The sequence below is a fragment of the Protopterus annectens genome, chromosome 1.part2, assembly GCF_019279795.1.
Source record: "Protopterus annectens isolate FY-2018-M chromosome 1.part2, PAN1.0, whole genome shotgun sequence".
Classification (NCBI taxonomy): Eukaryota; Metazoa; Chordata; order Ceratodontiformes; family Protopteridae; genus Protopterus; species Protopterus annectens.
Genome location: NC_056727.1, coordinates 830,068,401 through 830,092,472, shown reverse-complemented (window position 1 = coordinate 830,092,472; position 24,072 = coordinate 830,068,401). Strand labels below are relative to the sequence as shown.

The window sequence follows — 24,072 nt, the reverse complement described above, 5'->3', positions numbered from 1 at the left end:
TGGAATCTGAACATTCCTGGCCTTGCCACTTAAAATGCTCCCTCATGGAATGCAGAACTTCCCCAAAAGACATATCCTCAGGAGGAGAAGCCGAGGGGATAGAATCCTCTGCATCTGAATCCTCATAGGTCTGGAAGGGCTCTTCCTGGCTTTCGGAGTGAACAGAGTCCTCAGAATCTTCATCTGTGGGAAGAGGGTCAGGGGGTTCAACCCTAGGCCTCTTATCAGGAGGAGTCTGGGATCCTCTCTCAGAATGGGCCTGGGAACCTCTGATCAGGGAAATTAAATCTGCGGCCATAGCCATGATTTGAGTTTCAGGAGTAGGCTGAGGTAAGGTTTTAGCAGAAAGATGCTTGGACTTGCTGGCTGCCTTGGCACGTGTGTAGGCCTTGATAGACATGGACATGGGAGGCCTAGCCGCTCCACGTGCAGGAGTGACCTTATCAACAGCAATGGTCTTGGGCATTTCCTCGGTTTCAGTATCCGGAGGAAAGTCAATAACTGGTGGAGTGGCCTCCGGTATCGGAGGTATCGGTAATGCGGTGTCTTCGGTTCGTAGCGGTGGAATAACCACCTCGGAGGGAACCGGAGCACTTGCGGTTAGTTTTGGCGTGGTGTCGGTGGAAGACGCGGGCCGAGGATGTCGGTCCCGGTCTTTTCGTTTCTTAGGAGTCTGCGTTGTCAGTTGTTCCGACGGCATCGTATAATCAAATTTATCACCGAAAAAGTCTTCAGCGAACTCCACCCGGCGCCTGAGAGTGCGCTTGTTGAAGCGAGCACAGGCGGCACAGGCCGAGACGTCGTGGTCTGGGCCAAGGCAAGGGAGGCAGTAAGAGTGGAAATCCTTATGAGGTATTTGTTTACCACAAGACAAACAATTATTTACTTTTCCAGTAATTTCTGACATCGGCTGAGGCAAGAAAAGGTCCCCAATGGGGTACTTAGCTTTTTTGATGACTCCGGATTAGAGGACTACAGGAGCTGACCGACCGGCACTTGCGAACTGCTTCTGCTTCGGGCACTGCGCGGCAAGAAAGACTGAAGAAGATGGCGTCGGCTGATGCTTATGTACTCCAGCCGCTCTGACATCGGAGAGAAATGCGGCATCAGCCGACGTAGGACCCAGACTTTGGAATCCGGCCGACCGAGGGCTCCCTGAGGCAGGACAACCCATATGTTATGACTGCAGTTGCATTCTTGAAGGACATCCTTCTCTTTCATCTAAGTCATTGTCTGTAGTGAGGGACTCAGGGAAGTCCAAGTGCCTCCTTTTGCACTTGCGCTTACAGTGACCCTCTTCAGTGGGACTTTCAGAAGGGGATCAGTGAGCTGCAGGGGTTTCCTCAGGGAAATTAACCTGGGGATCCTCTGGCACGGGCTGTCCCAGAGACAGGATGAGGGAAGTCAACGCCAAATCCAGGGGGGCCTGGGTGGTATCCGACGGGATGGGCTGGGGTCTCAATCCCTGGGAGAGAACCCTCTCCACCACTTCGAAGGCCGAGGGAGAAGCCCTCCCCGGATCAGAAGCGGGGACCAGAACCGAAACCAGGGTAGCCTGAGGTCCGAGGGAACGGAGCGGATCCGAAAAGGTCGGAGCCAAAGAATCCATTCCCCCGGGACAGACTCCCTGTCTGCGGCTCCGAGAAGCACTGTGATCCGAACAACTCGGATCCAAGGAACTCAAGGTAACAGCAGGAGTCGAGGTTGGAGGAACCGTCTGTGCCGAGCTACCATCTCTGAAAAACCTCGGATCCAAGAGCCCCGAAGCACAGATAGGGGAAGGAGAGATGGGGTGGAAAAGAAGCATGGAGGTCCCCCCTCCAGAGGGAGAGGGGCCTGGGAAGACTCCCATCTGAATTTGGTTCTGAATAAATCTCCGCATCATCCTGTCCATATCCATGTCCGATAGGTTCCGAGTCGACCTCGAAGAGGCCACCAACTCAGATCTGGCTGGTCTGCGCAATGGGGAGGAAGGCCTCTGGTCCAAATGTTACAATGGCTCCGGTGAGAAACGAGGAGACCGGAGCCGTGGAGAAACAGGCCTCATGGTCTAGATGGGGGACTGAGAAAGAGCTCCCTGTCTGGGGATCTCTTACGATGTCTATCCTTCTTTTTCTCCCTTTCCTCTCTGCGCCTTTCTTTATCTTTGTCTTTTTCTTTCTCTTTTTCTTTTTCATCCACGTTGACTGAAGATTTGTCCTTAGAAGACCCATCACCAGAAGAAGAGTGAGGTTGAGTCCTTGTCTGGGTGGGAGGTGGTACACTAGAGACCGAGGCAGATTCCAGCATGGCAGCAGGGAGAAGGCCTTTGGCAACTAGCTTGGCCTTCCGATCCCTAAGGGCCCTCGGGTTAAAACCAGAAAAGATAGCACACTGAGTGGACAAATGTGCCACTCCTAAGCAAATTACACAGAGTGTGACCATCGGCTGGGGAGAGCTTATGGCCACACTGTACATTTTTTAAAGACAGGCTTCGGCTGATCAGCCATAGCCCTGCAGTCAAAGGTAAAAACACTACCTCTTCAAAAAAACACACACAAACACAGGTAGGGGAAGGGCAGGCCTAACTACTACTCTCTGCAAAACTAAAAAAAAAAAAAAAAAAAAAAAAAACACAGACGGCCAAGCGAGATACTACACAAGGGGAGGAAGGGAAAAAATTCACTCAAGCACACCTAGATACCAGAGAAAAAAATACCACTTACTGTCCCTGAGCTCAGAGCAAAGATGACCACGATGCACACTACTGGCGTGGCAAACGGGATCTGGGGGAAGATAGGAGATGGTAGGGCATTATGGGTAAGGGAAGGAGCTTGGAGTTTGGAGCAGATGCTAGAAAAATGTTGCCGACTCGGATCCGATACGGATCCGTATACCCACAGGTTGCAGATAAAATGAAGTCAACTACTTCAGATTGACCATTAAAGCATGTCACTGTGACTTTTTATTCAAAGGGAGAACACCAACCTTGATAGCTTTTGTGACAAGAGTACAGATGAAATCCAGGAAGCCAAGGTCCTTATAGCAGTGTGTAACCAAAGTTCCTCTTGCTAGTGGAACACCACGGTTCTGTAAGAAATAATTACCACAGAAAACACAGAGTGGTTAAAGCAAACATATGTTAAAATACTGTTCATCTTACACAAGAATAATATTATTGTACATCAGCAAATGGAATGTGTTTAGTTAATTATTTCACTTTTGAAATACTAATCAAGGAAGGCACATCGAGGTGATGCCAATTTCAGGTAAACAAAGGGTTCCAGAAATAAAGAAAACCTGCTCCAAGGTTCATACTTTAAATGATTACTAGAAGTTTTAGTCCTGAAGCTGTCAAGTCTCAAAGTTCAGTTGGGTTCTCTACTATGAATCTATACTACCCACACTATGAACCACATAAAATATTTAAATAAAATATAAAATACACCCAGGCATTTCTTTTTCTCTAATGGCCAAGATTAATAAACTACCACTAAGTAGAATATGGAAAGCATTAAAAATTTGGAGGAGCCAAATTTGTGTGGGCATGGAAAAGGATGAACAGAACATGGTGAAAGTTTCTAAACTATTAATGCAGAAAGTGGTTATAGGCAGCAATACAGGACATGCAAACTGATGAATGCGTGACAGAAGTAGAAGGGGGTCAGTATGAATGAGCGAATGGTCTATGGGTATTAGCAGTTACCTTTTCAGTTCACTTCACCTCTGCCATCAGTCACATCCCTAGATTTCTTCCTTGATCTTCCACCCTAACGTCCCCAGCACCTGTCTGCTCCCTCTATGAATTGTGATCCAGTCAGCAAGGTCTCTTTAGTAAAAGCACCCAGAGGAGTTGGAAGAAAGGAAGACAGAGTGGGCATCTTGGTATGCAAACATTCTGAAAGTTGATGATCGCATTTTGCCTTACCAACTGTTCTGCTCAGTACCAAATGTGTACACTCTTATCCCCAAGCTGAACCCTCCCCTTCTCTAAGAAATGCAAGCTGGTAAAAAATGCCATTCATTCTCATTTGCTTGGCCAACTCCTGTTGGACTGGGTTTGTTAATCCGACCTGGGTCACAAACACGTCTCTAACCCTCGACACCACAGACCTGGCTAGGACATTCATTACTTACTGCATTATTATACAGATTTGTGCAGTAATTCTGATTGTGAAGATATCTGAAGAGTTAGCAGGGACTAAAGTGGCTGAAATATTTTACTAAAAAGATACCACCACCACTCCTAAAAAATGTCTTACACTTTTTTGCCCATCTTGACTGGCAAATAATGAGAGCCCAAAAGCCCATAGTGGTACATTTTTGCAATAAATATGTTGGTATACAAGTCGAGTACATGGTTTATCGATGAATGGTATGGTTTAGTCATAAAAGTAAAGACAGAGTGATCCAATGCCTATTATTATTAGACAGTAGTTTTAATGTAGTACATTTATTTTGAGAAACTATTTTACCATTCAATTTCTGTCTCAGTGTTCTTCTATTTGTAGTCAAAAAGTAAATTAATTATGACTTTTTGTTTTAGGTGGTACTTATGCTGCAATACAATTACCAAGTTTTAATTGCTCTCGTTAGAGGACATTATAAGTTACAGATCATACGACAAACAACTCTGCTTGCCTGCTGGCACTTCATTTAAATGTTTTGCTTGAGCACTGCTGTAGCACAATAATAAAGGGTAAAGTACCCTTCAATGGCACAGAGTTACTTACATCTGCGGTTCAGTACAATATGCAACTTTCATCGTGGGCATGAGAAGTGCACACTGGCACGTGTACATTCTGTCACGCTTTGTTGTGAGATGCACAGGCTGGCACATGGACATTTTGTTGTGAGATGCATAGGTTGGGCACATGGACATTTTGTCACGCTTTGATGTGAGATGCATAGGTTGGCACACAGGCATTTTGTCACGCTTTGCTTTCACATGCATAGGCTGGCACATGTACATTTTGTCATGCTTTGCTTCGAGATGCATAGGCTGGCATATGTACTTTTGTCATGCTTTGTTTTGAGATGCATGGGCATAAGCTGGCATGAGAACATTTTGTCATGCTTCACTGTCAGAAGTTTAACCTGGCACATACTGTCTTGCTTCTTTATGAGAAGCACAGAATGGCAGAATTTTGCCAAGCTCCACTTTAAGTATTGACTAGCACATGTTTTGTTTTGCTTTGTGCGACATACAGGCTAGCTCACTTTGTCAAAACTCTTCATAAAAAGTACAGGTTGGCACATGTATGTTTTGACATGCACCTTTGACAGAAGCTCAGACTGACACATGCATATTGTATCATGTGTCTTTTTCACTTTACACTCTTAACTGTGAAACACCATTCAGTTTACACATTTACTTAGAACTACAGCTTCTCATCTTTACACTTGGGCGACTTGACTTGTTTTGGTCTGCTGACTTGTAAACTCAATCTTAAGGGTTGACTGTAACAAAAACAAGCTGAAATGGAAATATGCTAGAGAAATGTAGTCAATAATAGATATTCAAGAATGAGGCACTAAAACGTGCATAGAAAACGTAAATCTACAACGTATTTTCTGAGTGCACTAATGTGTGTGTGTCCTTCCGTTTGTTCACTGCCTGAACTGCTTAAAGGTGGTCATCTGATTTCTTTTATTGCAGTTAATGTGCCTACTACTGTTCATAGCTCAGAAAGGGCATTACTGACAGACTACAGGACACTGTAATGCTGGAAAGTGGCTAAAGCAGACGTGGTAGTAAATCCTTGCATGCCATGTGTACACCTAGACAGTTAAAGTGACTTAACTACTCGGTACAGCCACACACTAGTTATTAAAATATGCCGATTCAAATCAATACCTTAATTTTTTACTTAGTCAGTTAAGACAGTGTCGCTCTAAAATAGTCCTTCAATGGAAAATGCTCAGAGGCAAAGGTGCTACACTTGGAACAATACAGTAAAGTACTGCACAAAGTAACTTTGTAAGTATTCCTCAACTAAAATTTGAATTATGGAAATTGTGGGGCATAATAATATGAATGAGTGTTTTGGAATACTGTGGCAAGCTTTTGTGATTATATTTTGCCAACATTTTAACTGCAAGTAATTAACTCTGAAAATAACACACTAAACGAGACAAACTACACTATTCTGGTTAAAATATGCTTGAAGCATTTAACAGCCAGGCCAGTTTGTGCTAACCCTCCCTTGAAATAAATACTTTATATCCAAAAGCAGATAAGAAATATCCAGACATCTGATGTAAGGGGACATATTTGCATTTTAAGAGACTGTTTCCTACCAAGGAATTTCCCCGCTCCATAGAGATTTCATGTTTAAGCTGATGCTCATTGCTACCAAACAGCCAAGGTTTTCTGAGACCACATTGGGCAACTGAGTTGGAGGCACTCTGACCCTCTCAGCAGACATACGATGGAATGGTTTGCTGCTGAACCCTACCCAAGACGCCAGCTATCAAATCCTCATTCATTGCCACTCTTACGCATCTGAAAACTCTATCAGATCCCTTCATGTAGTCTCAGGTACAAGACTGACTTCAGAAAACCTAAGGAATTCATACCCCGCTGCAAGTGATAATCTTGCTTCTTAGACTTTCACTTTCAAGGAAAGAGAGTAACAAATGACTTTCTATAATTGCAGCAGTTCCCATCTTCTACATTTAGGTTTAATGAAAAGTCGGCTATACTGTTAACACACTGGTTTACACAGGAACTTTGTACGCCCAGTATGATTAAAGGAGATCAGTGTCCAGCAAGCTCACTGCAGCACTGCTAGATCAACAGATCACAAAATTACACATTTGTACTGACTTACCTGGATGGGATAAAGCCAGTGCCATCGGTGTGCAGGGTCCTTAAGTTTCAAAAGCTGGACAACTCTTACGAATATTTTTGTTTCATGGTAAGGTAAAATGCATCCTATCAAGCTATCCTGGTTGTACAGATGGATGTGGAACCTGCGGGGAGGACAAGATAAACCAAGGCCATTAAACAAAAGATTTAATACATATACAAAATGCAGTTATTCACAAAGCAACATTTGAATATAAAGACTACTGCCCTGTAAGCCAAGTGACCCAGAGTATTTGACTTGTCACAGTCTTGCTATTCTCTCTAATGTTTACCATGAGCTGTAAAACCAACTTCATTTACATGGTCTTCATCAGAAGCTCACACTTCGCCTTTCATACAAATGCTGGTGTATAGTTTTGAAATTAGGTTCTCCACACAATGCATGTTCTTTTTCTCCATTTAAAAGACTGTTCACAGGAATATCATAGCTGTTATTATCTTTCTACAAGTCCCATCAAGTGTCAAAACATATGCTATATGGCTCAACATCATGCCATCATCCAGTTTATTCAAGTGGCTATTACTTGTTCACCAAACTGGAAATAAATGTTCCACTGAGGTATACAGGGTTAATGTAACAATATCATTAATCTGACATTACAATGCAAATTCCAGAAATGAGAAGGTGTGGCCATTAAACCATTTAACAAATGTACCAATCTCATAATTAAATACAGGTGTTAGAGCATAGGTAAACAACTTGAGTCACTTTTAGTTCCATTTAATTTCAGTGACACAATACCATAATTACATTCAAGTTATTTTCAAAATAAATGAATAATCTGAAAAAAACATCCGCTTTCTATTTTATTTATAATACCTTAGAATTCATATTACTGGATTACCTTTGGAGCAAAATCCTTATTGCTAATTTACCTGATATTGCACAATGGTTGTAATGTTATTCAACTGCAAGTAGTACTACTTGCCGTAAGCAGAAGTCAACTTAGAAAATACCTTTTCAGTTTACAGCCTACCTACCAGGGTAAGCAAGCAAACACATGACCACACCTCTTTTACTAAAAGGGTGTTTAACCACTCACTTGCCTTAATGTCCACATCATGCAAATGCATCTCCTCTCTGCCTATTCTTTGTAATTGTAATGCATTCTTTACAGCAATACTGTAAGTGAAACTTTATTAAAAGCAGATGTCAACAAATATGAAATATTTTACCTCATTTAACTACACATAATACAACACAGCAAGATAAAAACTTAAGCTAACCAAACAAACTTGTACTAAAATATAAATGTGGAACAAACTAATTAACTACTGCTGCAGACCAGATATAGTGGTGTTAATTCTAAGTGAGAAAAAGAACAATAAACCTAACAAGTAGGATAATAAATCTCAGAAAATGTATTTTTAAATCCATCTGCAAGTCTATAAGCATTTAAGTATTTAGATGCAGCAGAGTAGAATTTTGGAAAGTATATGTCATGTACAGAGGCCCACTGAGTCACAACAAACCTGTAGAAAGCACAGTGATTGCTAAAGTCAGTATTTAATCATCCGTATTACCTATGCCAAGGCCATGATTTAAAATGCCATGAAGCTGAGACAAACTGGTTATTACAATGCTGAATGATATTTTGTTAAGGATATGTGTTTATCAGTTAAGAACTGGGGAACACAGGTAAAACAGGATTAAGAATGTTAGTCATTTGGTTTTAACAGGTACGACTGACAGAAAATGTCAGAAACAAAGAAAGCTCTTCTGGAAGTTGTTAATATCAAAATGAGGAAAGAACAATTTTTAAAAGAAATGTAATATAAAGTGTGGTCTGATTCAAGTTTTACTGTCAAACTAGATTACCAGTAATTTAAAAGAAAAGGCAACTGGTTTAGCATACAATTGTTTTAAAGTTAAGAAGTTAAGACATTTAGATTCATGAAATGAAACAAGCTGAAAGAAGTCAAAATTGATATTAAAATTAGAAATTATAACCGTAGGCAGATGGTATTTACTAATTTCAGGTACCAGGATAAACACAAACAGATTAGCCACTGTAAAAGGATCGAACAGGAATGCCTTGAAATGATAACATCCTACAATCAATCGGCATACATCTGGGCTTAAAGTTTAAGGGTGGGTAAAAAGAATAATGTCAAATCGGATCAAGAAATTTAAGCAAATGCTGGAAGGTTTTAATTATTGCAAAACAGAAGGAAATTGATTCATTTCTGTTAACGCCTTACTTGAAAATGAAATGTAAAATTTAGCTTTACTTGCCAAGACTGCAAGTATCGATTGCAAGTACTAGCTCAACAACACTGCATAAGTTAAAGTTAGTTGTTCTCAACTTTTTTTTTCATCCTACATCTCCAAGAATGCAGCATTTGTGCTGTACACTTTTTAATTTTCTAGGGAATATGAAATTTTCTCTTCTTATATTATTTGCCTAAGATGACTTTCTCGGGTCTGTATTCATAATACTTTCAACCATACCAGTTTTTAATAAGTCTGTTACCAACTGCTTATGTTGTGTATGGCTTCCTGCTGACTATTATTACGCAAGTTTTTGATACTTTTAATATTTCATATATTATTTCCCTTATTCATTAAGCATATATTATTTTACACTCCTTTTTTTTTTTGCTTCTACATGGCTGAAGCCTCAAGATGGCATCGCTTATTTTTAAGCCTTTACTTACTTCACCCTTGCAAGAGGTCTTAGTTTTGGCAAGTGAAATTACTATTAACTTTGGACGTTTGGGCTTGCTGCTGTGATGCCAATTCTGCTATTTGTCACTGCTGGTGGCCTCCATTTTTCAATTCTAACAAGTTAATAACTGTATTCACCTGCAAATGTAACTGCGTTTCCAGAAACTTCTCACAATTTCTTAACAGCATCTCCAATCTTTGGGTATGGGGACTCGGTAGTAAGATTGCAACACAAACACAAAAAATACTCCTTAGTGATACCCTCTAACTTCAATTATTTTAAGAATAAAATCTAGAAAAGTCGCTTTCCTTTGTTGCCAGCAAAACATATCAATGGTAAAGGAACCAGTAGTAACACATTTCTAGCTGCTCATGACACAATGTTAGTAAAAGCCACAAAATGCTGCCTTTACTCCTCTCCTGCTTAAGTAATCCAGCCAGCCCATCAACAGTGCAGTTATCACTTACACTGCTCTCCCCAATCCTATTCAGTGATCGCTATTCATCACCTTAGCCAAACCCTTCATGATGACAACCAATGAATTTAACCCTGCAATGTGAAAAATATCTTGGTAAACAGTTGCAGGGACTGTAACATTTGGTATTGTTGGCGTATGTTGTTGTAACAAGCATGTTGTTGTAACAAGCATCAATGTACAACTTGCCAGTACAAAAAAAAAAATACCTATGCAAAAGGAAGAGAACAAGAGGCAGAAAGTACATGCTGCAACAGTGAAAATGACATCTACAGTTACAGTAATATTTTACACAACTGTACTATGTCCCTGCATATCACTGTTGCAGTATTCATAACCTCTGGGACAGTACAAAAAGCTATACTGAAGGCAGGGAGGAGGAAGGCAAGGGGAAGCTCTCCACAAACCCATGCAGGATAGCCTCGGCAAAGCCTGCCATGGAAATGACATCCAGTTTGTAATGTTACATGAAGGTGTGAACCGAAGATCAAGTAACAGCTGCAAGGATGGAGTGGGGGGTCCAAACCTTTGAAGAAAGCCCCCAAGGAAGCCGCTGGTCTAGTAGAATAAGCCTGCACAGAAGCAGACAACTGCTTACCATGAAAAGAATAAAAAAAAAGCCTTTAGAAATCCAGGAAGAGATTGGGTTTGGCAGTTTGTAAGCAAACAATGTCCTGGTATGAAAAACAAAAAAAAATGCTGATCAGGTTTATGCAAGGCCTTACTCTTGTCTAAATGTCTGAGCTGTCTATGCATATCCAAAGTATGAAGAACCTTCTCACTAGCAGATTATGGAGAAGGGAAAATGAAGCCTGGCTAAACGGATTATGGGACAGCTCATTAACCACCTTGGGCATAAAACAATGACTTACGTGAAGACATCCTTTCTCTATTAAAAAAAAGAGGGACTGCTTTCAAAGGCTATAACATAGAGATACACTTATGGAAAAGGGCAAAGCAATCAACAAAGTTCTTCAAGGTGCAATATCGCAAAGAAGCAGTAGGCTGAAAAGGAGCCTGAGTCAGCTTTTCAAGGGCAAAATTAAGATCCCAAGAAGGAAGAATGGACTTTCTTAGGGGGTCTAATACACAAGACACCTTTAACAAACCGTTTGGCTCCAAACCTAGAGGCTAAAGGAGTAAGTGACAGACAGGCAGAAATGGCCGACAAGTGGACTTTCACTGAAGAATACGCCAAACCAGCATGTAGCAGTTCACACAGATCAGAACCAATGTGACCTCCACTATAAAGGGGTCCTGCTAATGTTAGAGACACTAAACAGAAAATCTCTTCCATATGGGCATATGGCTTTCTAGTATTGGGTTTCCTAGCTTCCTGCAGGACCCTAAGCATGTCCTTTGAAAAGTGGTGTCAGAAAGGAATCAAAAACCCATCACCCAAAGCATCAGCTAAAGAGTGGACAAATAAGGGTGAAGCAGAGCTCCCTTTGTCCTGTGTGAGAAAATCCATGCAGTGAGGTAGCTTGTGATGACTGTACTTGGCCATATAGAAAAGGAGGGGGGAAACTAGTTTTGGTCTTGGCCAAAAAGGAGTCACTAACAAGATTTCTGGAAAGCCCTTCTCGATTTTGTGTAGGACCCCTGGATGAAGAGGCAGTGGAAGAAAGGCATACAGGAACATTCTCTTCAAGAGAAGGGCATGTCTTCCACCTTCCAAGCCAAAGGGCTTTGGACTTCTGGAACAGAACTGAGGGAGTTGCCTGTTCAGAGGGGAGGCAGAGAGATCTACTTGAGGAATACCTCACTGATTAACTATATCCAGAAACGCATCACTGTGAAGCATCCATATGTGTTCCAGACCTGGTGAGAGAATCTACCACAAGACTGCGCTCTGCAGGTATATAGACTCCTTGTAGGGAGACCTGCAGATTGATGGCAATTTCCTATAAGCTTGAAAGGGTACCTGCAAAGAAGGTAAGACCTTGTGCCGCCTTGTTTGCTGATGTACCATATGACAGTGGTGTTGTCCGTGTAAACCTTCAAGGGACCTGGGACCCACAGCACATGGAAAGCCTGAAGGGACAGAATGAGAGCCTGCATTTCCTTGATGTTGATGTGATCCACCCTCTGATGAGGGGACCAAAAGCCCTGGACCTTCAGGTACCTAAAGTGACCCACCACCCCAGTTCTGATGAGTCTCTGAAGAGGTCTTAAGATGGCCGAAAAGTGTGGAAAGATACACCAGGACTGAAAGATAGCTGCTGAATCAACCAATGAATTTTCATTTTTAGACAAGGGAGTAGAGGAATGAGATGGTCCAGCTGGGGGACATGTTGAAGCCACACTGATTTTAGGTACTGCTGAAACTTCTTCATACGAAGCCTGGCACAGGGGAGCATGGGGATGTTGCAGGCCATAAACCCTACAGCCCTGAAAAACTACATGGCTGAACAGAAAATAATTTGTGTGGGACAAAACCTTAAAAGCAGAACAGATGCCAGCACTGGAACAGTCTGGAACCTGCAGCCTAGGAAAATGTGATCCTGAGATGGAGTCAACATGAACTTCTAAAGGCTGACCATAAACTCCAGTCTATGCAACAGAAGCTGGGTAAAATAAAGATATTTCACTAGCTTGGAATGGGATAAAGCCTGCAGAAAGAGGTTATCTAGGCAACTAGACGGGCTAGACATTTGGAAAACACTCACAGGGCTGTGGAAAGCTCAAAGTAGAGAACTGAAAATGAGAAGAAACAACACAGAAATGCAAGTATCTCCTGAACGGAAGGTGGAAAGGAATGCAAAAGTAAGCATCCCTCAAATCCAAAAAAGATTGGGGAAACAGGGGGGGGGGGGGGGAGTATGAAGAGAGAACATTTAGAAAGAATGCATTCAGAAAGGAAAGATACCGGATAGATCTTCAAGATCCCTCTTTCCTGGGGACAAGAAACATCCTGGAATAAAGCCCAAAACCCCTCTGTCTGCAGAAGAGGTTGAATTGTGGCACCCTGGAAAAGCAGAACCCCTGGAAAAATTATCCAGCGTCAATCTGTCCAGTACTAAAAACATTCAACAAAACTATGTTCCCAGTTAGTAACTAATCCAGCGACCAGAAAATCCTCTCTATAAACCTAGCAAATCTGCTGGGCACTTTCTATGTTCATACAAGAATGGTAAGGTGTGGAATTCCTTACCTGTATCCATCAGGTCTATACCCACCCTCCCATCTTTCAAAACCACTTTGAAAGACTTCCTAGATAAAATCTGGGATCTTTTCTTGCTCAAAACCAAGATAACTTATATCCCTAAATATGAACAAGTACCTTTTCATTCCTTATACCTCCTTACACTCTCCCTTCACTTACTTCCTTTCCGCCAAAGCAAAAGCAGTTTTACTAGGGTAGTTCCCCTGAACCTTGGGGGAATAGGAGAGAAAGATCTGCTTCAAATCTTTCATAACCTTGCATTGATCCTGTAATTTCTTGAAATGGTCAGCCAAAGCATTTCCAAACAAATTCTGGTTATCCAAGGGAGCATCCAGACATTTTGCTTTGATATCATCTGGCAAGGACTGAAGGAAAAGTCAGGAGTACTGCTTCATCACACAGCCTGAAGCAGCAGCCCTAGATGATGCTTCTGCTGCATCATGACTGCATTTGACAGAGTGACAGTCAACGCGAAAAGTGGAACTAAGCAAGGAGAGAACAGAGGCTTTACCCTCAGAGCCAGGCATATCAGAAATAAATTTCCCAACTGGGAAAAAGACAAGTGTGCACCCTTGCCATACGACTCTGGTAACTGATGGCCCTAAAGGCTAAGGTAACAGAAGTGTATACCTTTTTTTAACAATCCTTTCTAAGGCTCTACTTTCCTTAACTGAAGGAAGCAGCACAGAAAAAGGCAACAGCCTAGCAAGCTTATCAACAGAAACAGGAGCTGGAGACTGGGATTCAGGTGTTAGGAAACAGCAAAAAAGGTATCCAACATAACAGCCAACACAGAAGGGATAGCTGAAGGTTTAAGAGAGTCCATTTGAAACAACTCAAAATACCTCTTTTGGATGGGAGCAGTACTACTTAAAATGCTCCATCATGAGCACGTCACCAAAGGAGAATCAGGACTGAGAGATTCCTCCTCCTACTTAGGCCCACAATCTAAAGGTGAGAGTAATTGGAAGGAGCAGGCAAAGGAGTCAGCCTCAAAATCTCTATCTGAAGACTCTAGGTCCCTAGCCCTTTCACAGGTAGAGAAACAAGGAGGAGCAGGAACTGAAACCCCAGGAAAAGGCTTCAATGCCATCAAGGCACTAAACAAGCCTTGAGTTATGTCCTGCCATTCCTTGTGTGGATCCCATGGACTAGGCAACCACTTGCTTAGTTTTTTGTCTTTTCTTCATAGAAACGTCCACTATGACAAAGCACAGGAAGTCAAAGCCCTGCCTAAAATCAATTAAGGTACCAAGGCACCTCTTCCTGTACAAGGATTTGAAAAATCTCCTTAAGCCCCACAGAAATGATCGACTGTGGTACCCCCCACAATGTCCAGCGCACATGTTCGTTAGGCCTCTGTGAATGTGTGAAATACAGGCTACATACCAACCACCAAAAAGTCGCAGCAGAAGAAACGAAAGGTAACACCAGGCTGTCACCTAGGTTCTCACTCAGCTCAAGAGAGATGTCCAATGGAGGATGGACAGCAGCAGACTCAGGCCTAGACTTCTTGGCCTTCTTGAGTGGCATTTGTACCTTGGGGCAAGTGCATTCTGCCATGGTACCTTGGGGCCAAAAGCTTGAGATGTTGGTTCTCAAGGTAAATGGAAAGAGAAGAAACAACAGACTGACAGATGGAACACTGAGTGTGGACATGGGATGCACTTGAAGAAAACAGGCTCTATTGTGGCAGTCTTTATAGTGAATCTACCTCCCACACTGACATTTCCTTTGTCTGGATGTCATGTAACCTAGTAAATAAATAAAAGGAAAACAAAAGGAACCCCAACAAGGTACTTCTCTGAAAAGTATAGGCTCAGTAAAACCAGTACAGAGAAAGACGTTCAGACAGACATACGACAATAGCGTTCAGACTGGCAGCAATGAAGGTCTGAGATGGGAGCGTACGTATGTCACCTTTGTGCCCTATGCCTGTGCATGTACATGTGTCACTCTTATGCCCTATGCTTGAGCGGGGAGCATACTTCTGATGCACAATGCTCCCTAGGTACCAAAGGCTTTGGTATACTGTCCAGATGTTGGATTACCCTTGGTAGGAAATCTCAGAGGTTATGAACACTGCAAAAGGGATATGGAAGGACATCATGAAGGCTTCAGCACACTAGCAGATACTCCATATATCAGATCCCAGAGCCAACATTATATGTAAGTGAAGAGGACAACCTTCAGAGCAAGAAAGCACAGTGACTATTGTCTAGTATGAAGGAGAAAGTTCCAAATGTATGAGTACATTAGAGCAACTAATTTCTGGAAAAAAGTTATTACAATGATCAATATATAGTCTGTTTAAATAATTCAAGTACAGGAGAGAGGAGCCACAAAACAAGCTGGGGATGCAGTGTCAAAACCTCCAAACACCATCACTATTTTATTCACGTACACAGTTAAAACATAACAACAGGGGTGATTTTGCTTCTATACACACTCTAGTGATAACCAGGGTCAGCTGGTGACAACTGAATGGATAGTGCTAACTGTAACAGGATGGGGCTGTACTACAGCAGGTCACTCACCATTAATCTGTGGTCAAGCAGTAGCCGGGGTCAGTCAATTTTATCCATAGGCTGCCTCAGTATCCATAGGTTCACAAGTATATGCTAGGCTAACAATTTCAGGGACCTTTTTAAGCCTAGCCATGCATTCCAAAAGTATTAGACAAGTCTAGGAACCTTAAGAATATTTTAAGGGACATATGTATACCAGGGCTTGGGTGGTTAAGCATTTACAGGCTCTGTCCATTAGGGACATGATGCCAGACCAGGGGTGACTTTCAGAATCCCCATCCACACATTTAAGTTATGCTTGAACTGGTTAGGGAAACCTCTGCTTCACATGGCTGGGAAACCTGCTCCAGAGAAGGGGTAGCCCCCAAAACAGGTCTGTCCCTTCAATATGTCATAGTTATGTCACAAGCAAGGTTCAAGTCCCTAGATTGGGTTATTCTGATACAATTTGTTTTGCATTTATTGAGAAGGTCTATCAGCAGGGCTCCAAAGATACCTGTATGTCTGGCACAGATCCCCAAGCAACAGTCTACAGGAATACAGGGACAGGGCTTTGGGTTGATCAGGGTAGTACATGTTTACACACTGCATCTTTGTGAGAAAACACTGTGGTCATTCCAGTTGTTTTATGTGCCTTCTCAGATACAAACCTGAGCAAGCACTGTACTTTTATAATTGGCCTGATGAGGGCCAAATACAGTGGAACGAGAACTTTCTCAGACAGGAAGTCACATACTTGTTTATAAACTGGACAACACAGAATTATTTCCTTACTACCTTAGACAGATGATGGTCAAAGGCCATAGGTTGCTGTCTACATGCATCCCTAAATCTCTATTAAGTCTATTATTGGGGGTGTGTTATCAAAGAGACAGCTTCCAGGGGTAGATCTTCCAAAATAATACAATTATCCATGTCTTGGCATTGAGTTTTAGACCATGGCTCTAGCACAAACTATTTGTCAGAGTCAGCTCTTCTTGAAGGATATTTCTATGTTGCTGGGATTCTATAACTGCACCTACTTAGCTAACCAAGTGTGCAGAAGATTACAAGAGGTCCTAAACGCTGGCCTTGACTTCAGAAAAGTATACACCAAAAACAGCAAACCAAGCAAACAGCCCTGAAGGACTCTTGATAGTGATCAGCCTCTTTATGGGAGTGGGCTTCCCTATCCTAACTTTTTGGGTCCTATCCAAGAGTCACTTTCCTATTCTGCATTGCCAGAAAATCTATTTGTGGGCTGGCTGCAGCCAGAGTATTATTTTACTTCTCATTCCTTTAGCTTTCTTCACCTTACCTTTTAATACGGAATAGCTGCATTTCCAGGGGAGAAAATGGGTGGACACGGGTGATTTGGAGGTGGGTGAGTACATTCACTGTATGAGGGTGTCTTTGGTCATTTTGCGGTAGGAAGTGAATAGAAAATGCATTTCATATTTTAAATAAATTAAGTGTGGTTTCATATTAGAGGGTTGTTTTATGTGGGCAAGGGTACTTTGGAGCTTTGTTAGCATTTCCATTTTGCACTTGCAGTGTGGGAACTTATTTCAGTTTTTAACAAACAACAGAAATATGCTAAGTTTTAGGAACATTTCAGTAGCTTACATTATGCAAGAAGTCAAATTGTTGAAGATACATAGAGTACAGCTACAGTACCTGATGCATGATTTTTTTTAAATCATACCTTTTATCAACATGCATGTGCAATCTTAACATAAAGCAGACATCGGTATATGCATACTTGTTCATAGGTTCATAGGTTCATAGGTTCATACTAGGCTATCTGCCCGAGGGCATTTACAAGCCTAGCCCATCGTTTTGTGGCTTACGCCACCCCTTTAGTATGGGGAACTATACCCATTATTTTGCTGTGCCTCTGTCGAGCAGTGACACTGAGGTAATCCCTGGGGTATATCTGCGATCTCCCATCCATTGGTCAAGATTTCTCTTGAACAAGGCCAGCGAGGTGCTTTGCCTCACATGTACCGGGATTTTGTTCCACAGCATAGGGAGTCTTTGGGTGATGAATCTATCCCTCCAGCACGTCCTATTAATAGCTGTGTCGAGGTTTAAGTCTCCCGCCCTTGTGGCTCTGATGGATCTGGATTTTTTGAGGTGAAGCATATTCATCAAATCTGGGTTTGACATGGCCTTGTATGTTAGGCAAAGGTCACCTCTGAGCAAGCGGTAAGCGACTGAACAGAGCTGGAGTTCTTTCAGTCGGGCAGCATAGGATAAATTTTTGAGACCCTTTATCCTTTTGGTGAGGAACTTTGTGGCCTCTCCAGCTGCTGCAAGTGTCGGGTCAGATACATTCCGAATGGGGCATTGTACTCAATCATTGGTCTGATGAGTGATGAGTAAAGGGAGACTATAACCTCCCTTGATCTAGATGAGAATCCCTTCATGATAAGGTGGGCAATGTAGAAGGTCTTCCTAACTACTTTAGCTACATGGGTGTCGAATGACAGACTACTATCAACCTGGGTCCCCAGGTCCCTGATAACTTCTTCTGTGCTCAGTGGATTGCCACCTATTCGGTAGCTAGGGGTAACCTTGTTTTTCCCGAAGGGTATGACTATGCATTTTTTGGCATTTAACTTTAGGCCGTGGCTCTGGCACCAGTTATCCGCTTTCTGTGAGACCCTTCTGAAGGATATCTGTGTCAGATGTGTTTTCTACTATGGCCCAGTTTGCAGTCATCTGCAAACTTTGTCAGCCATAACCCTCCTGTGTTTGCTTGTACTTGGAAAAGTAGATGCCAAACAAGAGTGGGCCCAGGACTGAGCCCTGTGGGACACCACTTGTGACAGGCTTTGAGTCTGACATGGCGCCAGCAACTCTGACCCTGTGGGTTCTGTCACTCAGCCAGTTTGCAACCCATCTTGTGATGTATGGGTTAACATTTAAGCTGATGAGTTTTTCAATGATACCCGAGTGGGGTATTGTATCAAGGCCTTAGCCAGATCGAGGTAGGCTGTATGGACTGCCTTTCCCTCATCAATGGCTTTGGTGACTGTTTCAAAAAGTCAACCAAGTTTAAAGGCATGATCTGCCTTTGACAAAGCCAAACTGGGTTGGATCCAAAGTCTGCAAATTCCCTATGTCTTTATTTATGAGGTCCATTATGATCCTCTCCATGGCTTTGCAGATAAGGCTTGTCAAGCTAATGGGCGGTAATTTCCAGGGTCGGTGGAGGCACCGCCTTTGTGAAGTGGGACCACAGTTGCAGTGCGCCACTCCTGGGTACGTATCCAGAGGTAAGACTTTGATTAAACAGCTGTCCTAGCTGTGGGTTTAATTCCTCATTGAGTTCGTGGAGCACACAGCCGGGGACACCATCAGGTCCCATGGATGCTGTGTTTTTGCTTTGGAGAGAGCAGTTCTCACTTGGGCGCTGGAGATGTTTGGGGGCTGCAATCGTTTGGTATAGATATCTCTCCTTTTGGGGAGAAGTTTGCACTGAACCTGTCAGCCAGTATGTTGGCAATGTCTGTAGGATCAGTAATCTTCACATCATTTTGAACTAGTTCTGAGCATATCTGGGAGTTTCCTCCTAGGTTTCTAACATAGCTAAAGAAGGCCTTATGATTGTTTTTGAGTCTTTAGCTATTTTTCTCTCAAATTTGCTTTGGATGATTTTATGAGAGCTCTTAGTTTTTACTTATAGTGATCAAGGGTGTCTTACCTTTTAAGGATTTTGCTCTATCTTGTAGTAGCTTCCTCCTTTTGTTGTAGAGTTTGTTTATGGCTGGGGTCCACCAGACTGGATGCTTGCCTTTGGTACAAAGAGTCTTTGTTTTGCTTGGGATTGCCTTATCCATGCAGTCCTGCAGGTGCTGGTAGAAGGCATTTGTAAGTGATTCAGCGGCTTGAGTACTGTTTTCCGGCTCGGGGCCTTAAAGGAGACCACACTAGTCTTTAGAAGTGTGAAGTCGGCTTTTGAGAAGTTCTTTACTGTGGTCTTTTTTATTTCAGGTGGGGGTGGGATGAGGACCTCCAGCGAGATTAGTTTGTGATCTGATCTCACCAGTGCGTGTTTTTCTCTCATTCAGGGCATTTTCAACAAAACAAACTTCTGAAGCTATTTTCTTGTCTTTTTCTCTTGACATCATCTTCTTGAAAGGCTTCCCAGCTTGACAAAATCTTCTTAATTTCTCAACAGACAAGCACTAACAAAGAATTCTGCATTTGTGCTACGTAGCTGCAAGCAATGGAAATCAATGCAAGATGTCAGTGAATGTGCATATCACACTATAGGACACTTAGCAGGCCCACTGAACTCCTACCAAGCTTCACTATCTATCACTGTCTGCATTATGGGATTCCTTCCACTCTTCACAAAAAAGGCAAATCAGCCTCTGCATTATGGGATTCATTCCCCTCATCACAAAAAGGCAAATTAGCCCCTCGTTCTTTTCCCCCTTAATGTTGGTCCTCCAAGACTTTGGTAACAAAAACTGTACTAACAAGTACCATTCCCCCTCTATCAACTGGCAAACATTCTTTCAACAATTTCTGAACAAAAAGTATTACTTACTTTAACAATTTGTGATGGTGGGCCCAGCCTGATGGCACAGATGGATAAAGCCTTGATTGTGCCCTAGAAACCCATGTTTGACTAGCGGCATAGGCACTAGAGGAACTGGGTAGGAAAGGATGGGAGAGATCAACTGATACAGACTGGCCCATTCTGTGAGGAGGGAGACAGTTTAAGCTCACTGCAATAGCAGCATTTAGAGAGCCTGGAGAGTTCTGCATGGTAAGCTGTACACTGCGTAGCCAGGATGTTGCACATGAGCAGAAGCACCTCCAAAGGCACCCATAGTAGGGATTGCAAAACTATTACTTGGTAGTGGGGTTAGGGCACACTCCCATATCCTCACCAGCCTCAGACATAAAAGTCAGGCTGAGCACAGAAAGAGTTACCGGGGGGGGGGGGGGTCTTGTAGATCAGACGAAGAGGGGCAGGAGCTGGTGTCAGACGACAGTCAGCTGTGGACAGGTAAAAAATGCGATACTGTTCAACTCCCAAATAAGTGATACACTTTTGCCAAATAAGGCTACAAACCACCAGATGTACTGACAGGCATTATTAGCAGACTAGTTCATAAGCAAAGACCAAATAAAACTGTTTGAAGAATAACAAGAGAAACCTGGATAAGGACAATATTCACCCAAAAAATAATGACCCTCACTTTGCTGTCCAAAATGCAAAAGTTATCAAATCAAACCTAGGAAAATATACACATATGCACACACTTTATGTAATATCAATCCATTTTCTAAAAATGGTCTTATGAGTGACTAGACCATATATGTAATGTCATCAGTCCACTACTGAAATAGCTTGTCCTGCGAGTGCTTCACTGCTGTTTTTACATATCCTGACGTGATCATGTTTTTGTGTTAAGAGACTCTTTGTCCAGAATGCATACTGAGGGTACAAATGGTAGGGCAATAAAGCCTAGTCTCTCCCATCAGATCTATTACTTAAAATGAAAGTAGTGAGAAATACTATCAAGTCCAAGAATCCTAACTAGAAATGTCAGAGACTGGTTTGCAAGGACTGTTACATTATGTGCTACCTATTTCTGTTATCATCTGGAAAAAATTCTTGGAGAAAGGTAAAGTGTAACAAACTCTTAAATCAAACCAAAGGAATAAACAAAAATAATGTAACGGTCTAACTGCCCAGAAAGCAGTTAACACCCTCTTATTCTATTCAAGGACCACCGGGGAAACACCATCCCCAAAGTCTCTGAACAGAAATCACATAGGCTGGCACTCGACCCATTACTATCTTTCATTTATACACACTTTTACAAATAAAACTCTTGGACAACTAAAACTCTGCAACAGAATTGCTCATCTTCTCTCTCTTCTTCCTCATGCAGTCACTGACACAAACGTAGTACTTTCAAAGATGGAGTATGGTTTACTTTCGTTGGCACTACATTCGTTAACATATACACTGACTGCAAATCACTCAAAACAAATCTGCACATTGTCAGGTCCTCCTGTGTTTTACTGCCACTTGATACCAAGTGGCTATCAGAAACCCAAAGGGCCATCTTTACTTCTTGGTATTACACTCTCCTAGGGAACAAAACTGCACTCCCAGAAGCTCCGAAATGCCAACCTTTCCCTTGCTTGCCCCTGCTTCAAAACAGTGTTGGGGAAAACAGCATTCTTTAGACAAGCCCAGCAATTTGGAATCACTTCCCCACTGAAGTGAAAATCCAAGAAATTTAGGAGGTCTTTAAACGGTCTCTCAGTGAATCTTAGTGTACCTGTTTTTATTTTTTTATTTATTTTTTAAACCAAAGCATCTTAATTGAACTATCACTTAAGGCACAGGCGATCACAAATATATACAAATGAAAATAAAATATATTGACATTCATTTGCAAATATTATACGTCACACAATCTTCTATACAGTTGTTGTTGTGTCTTTCGGCTTTTCCCGGTTAGGGGTCGCCACAGCAGAACTCCGGTCCGCTAATGATTGGTAGTTGATTTTTACGTGCAGAGTTACCAGCCCTGACACACAACCTTCAACGAAGGCACGCCCATTCACGCATGTCTCCATGCAGCAGACGCTCTAGCCGAGAATCGAACCGGACAGCGTCTTCACAGCTCATTGAATTCATGCCTTCTCTTAAACAGCATTACTTCATTAAAACATTATTCTGCATGCACTGTTCCCACAATTCCAATTTTTACTATGTAATTTGCTCCTGCCACTTCCATTTCTTTTCTCTCTGTTTCTATACTCACTACTTCTAATAAGGTTGGTTTAGACTTAAATTCTGGTAGTTACCAAAAAAGCAATTACTGGAATATGGAAATCAAACACAGCAAGGCCTTACTATGTTTAGGCAATTCATAATCACAGCTCTAAAATAATTCCTTTAGTTACATCAGTTCACTCACTCAGTATTTCTAGCACAGAAGTCTGCAGGGAAAGTCTGCCAACTCATTACACTCCCCCCAAAAGTTCCCAATTAACTCTCTCTTCCCCATCACACCTCCACCATTTACAATTTACCGGAGGAAAAATTCTTTCAAGCAAAAATCCTGAGTCTTCCAGACTTTTGCATATCTGGGAACCATACATATATACTCCCATTGTTTCTTTGTGAACTGCTTATCCACTCTTTCTTCCCAATCCTTTCTAACCTCCTCTGATTGATTCCTATAGTTATCGTGCAATATTTTATATGCACTACTAGTTATCCTTTGTTTAACAGCAGCTTCTGTTCTAGATTCAACTAAAAATTCTACCAGTGATGGTTTCAATTAGGATCCTCCTATTCCCTTCTCTTTGCCTATACTCTGATACCAATCTTTGATAGGGAAGTTGGTCTTTCGTCTGAAGTCCAAATATATTCTTGGCCTCTTCCCATTCTATTACCTTTTTGTCTCTAATTATCTTCTCCCAATATCTTTGTTCATGTGGCATCTGCCTCCAGTGAATTCTAGCTCCCTTGTCTATTCTCTGTATCCCTAAGTGGAGTCATCCCTATTGGCAGAATATCCTTTCTCCATTCCTAGGTTGGCTTATCTCTTAGAATACTTTCTGCTACTTTATGAATATGACATTCTGTATGTGTTTTATTTGCCTTAAGGATCTATATCCAAAATCCCAGTCTCTCCTTATTTCTGGAGCTTCCCCTTGTGGCATCATCCTTTCCACTTTTGAGTTATAGTTTTCCATTAGTGCCATGTACAGGAAACTCAACTGTGTAGCTTTGAAACATCCCTTCAAATCAGGTAATCCTAAGCCACCTTGTTCTACTGGGAGGATCAACTTATTCCACTTGATTCTTGCCCTCTTACCCCTCCCAAATAAAATCTTTCAACTCTATTAATTGCTATCTACAAATTCACCTCTGGTTGATAAAAATATGCCTGACACGTGTATAGTAAGGGACTAAAAACATTTTCATTGCTTGTATCCATAAAAATAGAGCGTCCAGTGTCTCGGTTTTAGTATCTTTTGTTTAGTTAAACATATTATCCCTTAGCTGCCACAACAGAATCCCTTTATCTCATACTCCTAAGTGCTTCATTTTATCATGTCCCCATAAATATGGGTATTGCTGAACCAATGTGTCCGTATGGGTACACAGCTTACAGCTACTGCCTTTGTTTTATCTTCATTACTTTTGCATCGTGAAAAGATTTGAAACTGCACTGAATATTCAACAATGAAATGTCCTTTTCTGGTTTTAGAAGGCACAAAATAATATCTGCAAATAAAGCCAACTTTTCTTTATTACCATACCAATTATAGCCTTGAATTTCTGAGTCCCTTATTTTCTTTGCCAATGGTTCCAAATATACCACAAATAACAAAGAATAAGAGGGAACCCCTGC

At 41.9% G+C, this 24,072-nt stretch overlaps 1 protein-coding gene across 2 annotated transcripts in view; it reads right to left on the bottom strand.

Annotated features, from left to right (window-relative positions):
- The window catches only part of HEATR1 (HEAT repeat containing 1), a 1,780,420-nt gene that overhangs the window by 1,655,125 nt on the left and 101,223 nt on the right, over nucleotides 1–24,072 (bottom strand). For both annotated transcript variants that reach the window (XM_044059100.1, XM_044059109.1), the window contains exons 4-5: nucleotides 6,813–6,954; nucleotides 2,968–3,069 (exon numbers count right to left, since the gene is read on the bottom strand). In XM_044059100.1, coding sequence (XP_043915035.1) covers nucleotides 2,968–3,069; nucleotides 6,813–6,954 — 244 coding nt within the window. The remainder of the gene's footprint in view (nucleotides 1–2,967; nucleotides 3,070–6,812; nucleotides 6,955–24,072) is intronic.